Source organism: Myotis nattereri (assembly GCF_964212035.1).
Source record: "Myotis nattereri genome assembly, chromosome: 2".
Lineage (NCBI taxonomy): Eukaryota > Metazoa > Chordata > Mammalia > Chiroptera > Vespertilionidae > Myotis > Myotis nattereri.
This window is the reverse complement of record NC_138076.1, coordinates 162,568,601-162,574,697: the sequence shown is the minus strand read 5'-3', so window position 1 is coordinate 162,574,697 and position 6,097 is coordinate 162,568,601. Positions and strand designations below refer to the sequence as shown.

General features: G+C 52.7%; 1 protein-coding gene across 1 annotated transcript; it reads right to left on the bottom strand.

Annotated features, from left to right (window-relative positions):
* Positions 1 to 3,683: 3,683 nt before the first annotated feature.
* On the bottom strand, positions 3,684 to 5,781 carry GPR84 (G protein-coupled receptor 84). Its single transcript, XM_081085211.1, has 2 exons — positions 5,601 to 5,781; positions 3,684 to 5,111 (listed from the first exon to the last, which is right to left on the bottom strand). Exon 2 carries the CDS (start codon positions 5,101 to 5,103, stop codon positions 3,895 to 3,897), a length of 1,209 nt encoding a protein of 402 aa, XP_080941337.1. The 5' UTR covers positions 5,104 to 5,111; positions 5,601 to 5,781; the 3' UTR covers positions 3,684 to 3,894.
* Positions 5,782 to 6,097: the final 316 nt, after the last annotated feature.

The window sequence follows — 6,097 nt, the reverse complement described above, 5'->3', positions numbered from 1 at the left end:
GTCTGGGCAGTGCTGCTGGAAAAGTCCCTCTCAGTCCCCCTCAGCCATTTGCCGCCTTCAGTGCCCTTCCTTTCCAACCTCCTTCCTCCCCTCCCCTCACCTCCTTTTTCCCTCCCTCAGTCTGTGCTCCTCAGCCTTCCTTTTTTTTTTTTTTAAATCACCCCTTTGGCCTCCTCAGTTTCCCCTCTGCGCTTCAGCGCAGTATCCTCTCCCCCCACTCCCCCCTCAGACTCCTCCGCCCGCGTCTACCCGCTCCGACCCCCAAGTTCCCCTCCCGCCGGGTGAAAGGGAAGGGGGAGGAGGCTTGAGGCGCAGGTAGAGGGAGCGCGGGGCCTGGAGGGCGGGAGAGAAAGGAGAAAAGGGGGAGCGCGGGCGGAAGCGGGGGCGAGGGGAGGGGCATCTCACTCCCCGGCGGCGCCCCCCTTCCCCGCAGTCACTGAGCCGTAAATCAGGGCCGAGGCAGTTTGGCCAATGGTAGAGCGACTCGTAAATCGGCCTGTCAAGCTCAGCCAATGAGAGGTGGCGTTAAATCAAGTCCTGTCAGCGCTCGGCCAATGAAAGGCCCTGGGTTGACCATAAATCTGCCTGAAGGAGACAGCGACGGAGAGAGAGTGTGCGGGCGAGCGAGAGCGGCGGGGGCGGGGGCGGGGGAGCCGAGTGCGGGGAAGGCGGGAGCGGGAGGGGCTGAGAGGAGCCTATGCGCAAGAAGGCGATAACACTGGTACTCAGAGGTGAAGACAGCCGCAGGACAGACGGACAGATGGAGAGAGACAAAGAGAAGCCTTGAGAGACAGCGTCTGAAAGTCCGGGACTGAGCGCGGGCTCGGGCGGGAGACGGACACTGACGCACACTCAGGAGGCCCCCCAGTACACGTACTCCCCCAGACACGCGTGGGCTCCGCATCGTGAGGGACTTGAGGCTGGACTCGCGCACAGTGTGCACCCGCGCGCGCGAGAGAGCCTGAGAGGGCATCTTCTGCCTCCTTCCCCTCAGCCCTGATGGAGATTAGGGAGGGGTGGATGTGTGAACTGTGGAGGGTGAGGGAGGAGGGGCTTGCTTCTTGCTAAGATCTGTCCACTCGGTCTCAGGCTGCAGGGTGCCTTTCTGTGTCCCTTTGAGTCATTTTCCAGCGACTGATAGTTGGGAAGTCCCTCCTGAGGTCTAACCTCAATTCCTATTGCTGTTCATTTCTACTAACTAACACTTTTAAATTGCTTTCATGGAATATGAAAACGGAACACTTTACAAACCTTCAGAGAACTGTCAACTTTCAGAATCTTAGAAGGTCTGAGCAGGAAGGACATTTAGGGATCAATTGGTCACTTGATTTTAGTTTTATTGTTTTGTTGTTTTTATTTTTTAAATATATTTTATTGATTTTTTTACAGAGAGGAAGGGAGAGGGATAGAGAGTTAGAAACATCGATGAGAGAGAAACATCGATCAGCTGCCTCCTGCACACTCCCCAGTGGGGATGTGCCCTCAACCCAGGTACATGCCCTTGACCGGAATGGAACCTGGGACCCTTCAGTCCTTCAGTCCGCAGGCCGTCGCTCTATCCACTGAGCCAAACCAGCTAGGACTGTTGTTTTTTAATCCTCACCTGAGGATATTTTTCCATTGATTTTTTAGAGAGAGTGGAAGGGAGGGGGAGAGACAGAGAGAAACATTGATGTGAAAAAGACACAGTGATTGGTTGCCTCTCCCACACCCCCAACCAGGGCCAAGGATCCAGCCTGCAACTGAAGTGCATGCCCTTGACCTGAATGGAACCTGGGACCCTTCAGTCCGCGGGCTGACGTTCTATCCACTGAGCCAAACTGGCTAAGGTGATTCTAGTTTCAGAAAGGCTGCTGTTCGACACCTGGGCTGGTACTGACTGAGGTCAGACTCTGCCCTCAACTCATGGTCATACCACTTAATAGCCTTTTGACTTTGGACAAATTGCTTAACCCAAATTGTCTATTTTTCATTTGTAAAAAAGATATTATAATAGATACCTTATGGTCAATTTTGTGGGGATTACACAAAATACATTTACAGGATTTAGGACAGTCCCGGGGCACATAAAAGAGGGCACTCCTCCCTCATTTTTGTACAAATAATAAAGCCTGAGGCCCAGAATGGTCAAGGGTCCTGCCCGGGTTCACAGAGCTAATTATCAGAGAACCTGGACTGGAACCTGGTCTCTACGCTCCTGGGCACGTGTTGTTTTTGGCCCTTGTTATTGTTCACTCCGCCTGCCTGGGCCCAGCCGCAGTAGCTTGAACGCCTGAGCTTGATTCCGTTCAGGCTGCTGTGATTTTTGTGGAAGCGGATACTTCAGAAGCACGTGTTCCAGATCAGGAGGCAGCATTCCTGGGCCCTTGGAGTGTTAAATGTGAGAGTCTAGCTCTGTCCACCCCACTCTCTGAGTCTCTCTGGACTTGACTTTGTTCTCTCAGTCCATGGACTGGGGGGCAGGGGGGAACAGCATGCAGCCAGAGCAGTGTTGCTGTCAGCATGACTCACCTTCCATCCCCAGTGCCCACCCTGATCCACCACCCTAACCAAGCACTGTGCACAGTAAACATCTCATGAATAATACATGTATAATTAATTCTTTACTTTTCTCCCTAAGTTTAAGGAAGAGCGAGGGATGCAGATACCTGGGTCTCCAACCCTGCGGGCTGAGAGGAGAGCGGGTATCTCTGGACTCCCGGTCCCTCTGACACCGTGTGTCCTCCACAGGGAAGCCAGAAAGAAAACGCAGAGAACCAGCGTCACCTGGTGGTGACAGGTGCTTTAAATTCGAGAGTGAGCCTGCAGCAGGTTGACAGGATGCTGGGCAGTCTGGAGGAAGGGAATGGTATGATTTCCCCTCAGCCTGGCCCCTGAGCCTTCTTAACTAGAGTCTCTGTTCTGCTTTCATAACCCAGGCAGACAAGAGCAAGTCTGGGGGGAGTGCGGGGTCAGGTGAATTAGCTCCAACCAGTGTGGCCCTGCTAGGGCAACTAGAACTGTCTGTCATTGCTTCTGCTAAGCCAGTGGTTCTCCACCTGGGCTGCACATTAGAATCACCTGGGGATCTTTTTAAAATCCTGGTTTCTGGGCCTCATCCTCCGGAAATTCTGTTTCGTTGTTACTAATGTTGTGGCCCCACCCCATAACAAAGAAACAGAATTTCCGGAGGATGAGGCCCAGAAACCAGGATTTTAAAAAGATCCCCAGGTGATTTTAATGTGCAGCCCAGGTTGAGAACCACTGTGCTAAGCTCAGTTTTATTTCCACAGAGCGAGAGTCCTCTCCCAGGACCATTCTCTTTGGATAAGTCAAGAGTCAGGGGGCTAGCCTCACTTGAAGTGGTTTGGTTATCAAAGCTGAATTTAAAAAAATATTTTTTTAAACTGAAAAACATCTGTTTGCAGGGATGAGGGGGATCCTGGCAGCAGTAGTTAGGAGTAGTAGTAGGTAGGAGCCATTTCTGAGAAGTTAAAAAAAGGCAGGCTAATCCTTTTAAACCAAACTCACATGTTTTTTTAACCTGGAAACTCCTCAGCTGAAGGCGATGTCCTGACCTAGGCCCACTGCTTCCTGCTCCTGCTCTGACCTGACCCCCCTCCCCAGACCCTCCACTATTAAGTTCCAGCTGCAAACCAACACTGGCTTATTTCCTCCTTCTCCAAAGACCACACCTGAACATTAAAAGGATGGAATTCATTTATTAATAATTAATAATGCACCTTGGGCAGCCTGGGGCTGAAACACTGAGCAAGGGATAGAGATGTCTGGTTTGGGGGTCAAGGGGAGGTTGTCCGTGAAAATGCCCACAGGTTTTACTCTCATCTACTCCATACCAGCTGGCCACTCTAGTTCTGGATGAAACAGTCTCAGATTCTGGTGCCGAACACAGTTCTAAGGGAGCTTACGGAAACTCCGGAGCCTGCGGAAACTCTGGGGTCCTCGTTGTAGGAGGGAGACATACGCTTGGCGGAACTGGCGGTTCATGGCTGCATAGAGCACAGGGTTGATGCAAGCATTGAGCCAGGTGAAGTTGGCAGCAAGCATGTGGACAACCCGGGGAGCCCGGACCTTGGCATCCAGGATGTTGAGCAGCAAGAAAGGGATGTAGCTCACGGTAAAGCAGATGAACACAGCAAAACACATCCGAGTCACCTTCCCAGACTCTGATGGAGAGTCCTGAGCTTTTTGGGCTCCTTTAGTTGGCCTGGTCTTGGCAGGTGCCTCCGGAGGGCTTTTCTCTGTCATCTGCTGAGCGACCTTGCTGCTGCTCTGGTCCCCCACTTCTGACGAGTCTCCTTCCAAGGTCTGGGTGGTGACAGCACTGGCTGGCTCAGATGAAATCCCCTCACTGGGCCTTCTTGATGCCACCCCGCTGTCCAGCTCCTGGAAATGACCTGGCACGGCTTCATCTGTCCCAGCCACATAGTGGGAGCGGACATCCGTCTGGTGCAGCTTGTACTGAACCAGCGCCTGTGCTGCTCGCTTCACCTGGCGGTGGATGAGGCAATAGAAGACGCCGACACTGCTGAGCCCAAGCACAAAGTAGATGCCCAAGAGGATGGTGGTGTAGGGTCGGCCTCGGATGCGGTCAAAGCTGCAGGTGCAGACTACGGGCACCAAGATATAGACATTCCAGAGCGGGGCAAAGCTGGCCACACCTATCACCCAGGTGCCCACCAGAGCCAGCACTATCCCCTTGGCACTGAACACTTGGGGAAAGAGGTTAGGGTGGGCAATGAGGAGGTAGCGTCCCAGGGCGATGAGGCAGAGGGTGAGGATGGAGACAGAGTTGGACGTAAAGAGGAGGAACCCAAACACCCTGCAGAAAGTGGCGCCAGTTCTCCAGTGCAGGTGGAGGTAGGTGTCCACGGAGAAGGGCTGGAGAAGGGTGCAGTAGAGCAGATCGGCTACCGTGAGGTTGGCGATGAGCAGGTTGAAGTGGGTACGGAGCTTGGGCTGGATGGCCAAGGCCAGCAGGGTGAGCACGTTGCCCACGGTGCCCGTCACAGCCACCACCACCCCCCAGATAACTGCCACATAACGATAGCCCACCACAGACTCGTGGTAGCAGGAAAAGTTGGCATCAGAGGTGTTCCACATGATGGAGGCTGAAGGGAGTGAGTAGAAGAGGAAGAGGGAGTCAGAGCTTGACTTTGAATTTGGATCTCTTGAACTACTCTGCTCCCCTGGACACCTGAACTGCTCTGGGAGCTCACCCGCCTCCCGAGCCATTCCCGGCCTCTTCATCTCAAGATTCCCAACCCTCTTGGTCCTTTCCCATTCTCAATGATTCTCCCAAATTCTATCTAAATACCTTAATCTCTGCACACTTCAAACTCCAGGCCTTATTCAACATCTATCCACATTCTCGTAGTAACCCCAGTGCCCTTCAACATTTTTAATTCCTCCCCTGTCCGCTAAGACCACCCAGGAGTCCCCTGTCTGTACCCAGGGTACTCTCTGCTGTGCTTTGCTACACACACATGCTGGCCTCAATGTTGTGTGTGTGTGTGTGTGTGTGTGTGTGTTTCTGTTTTTACCACCTCTGAGATGCAGAGACAGAGAAAGAAAAGTACACCCACCACAAAATTACTCACCTGAGTCTCCCAGCCTTCAATTCTCTCTCCAATGGGAGAAGAAATCAAACTCACTCAAAGGGCAGTCCCTTCTAGTGGGCAGTCAGGCTTCACACAGGAGGAACCCTGCTCAGGTCTCTTTATACAAGGCTGAAAGAATAAGAAACTCCTCACTTACCCAACCTGAGCCACTTCCTTCCTCGTCGCTGGTTCTGCTTGTTCTGCTTTGGCTAGTGAAATCTGGGCTTCTCTGTTGAAGTTCCCCTGCTACTTACCCCAATGCCATATCAATTCCTTCCTTTCTCTTTTCTGAGGCCCACGCTGTTTCCTTCCTCTCTTTGCATAGCAGCACACCCGTAAGGTCATTGCCAAGAATTGTTGAGGCATGGAGACAGAGTACCAGGACATCTGGGTCACTTCTCACGTGGCCAACAGACAAGACCAAGTTCCAGGAGCAATTCTGCGTACCCCAGAGGCCTTGACTTTGTTTTGGGGGAGTACTACCTTCCCTCTCTCCA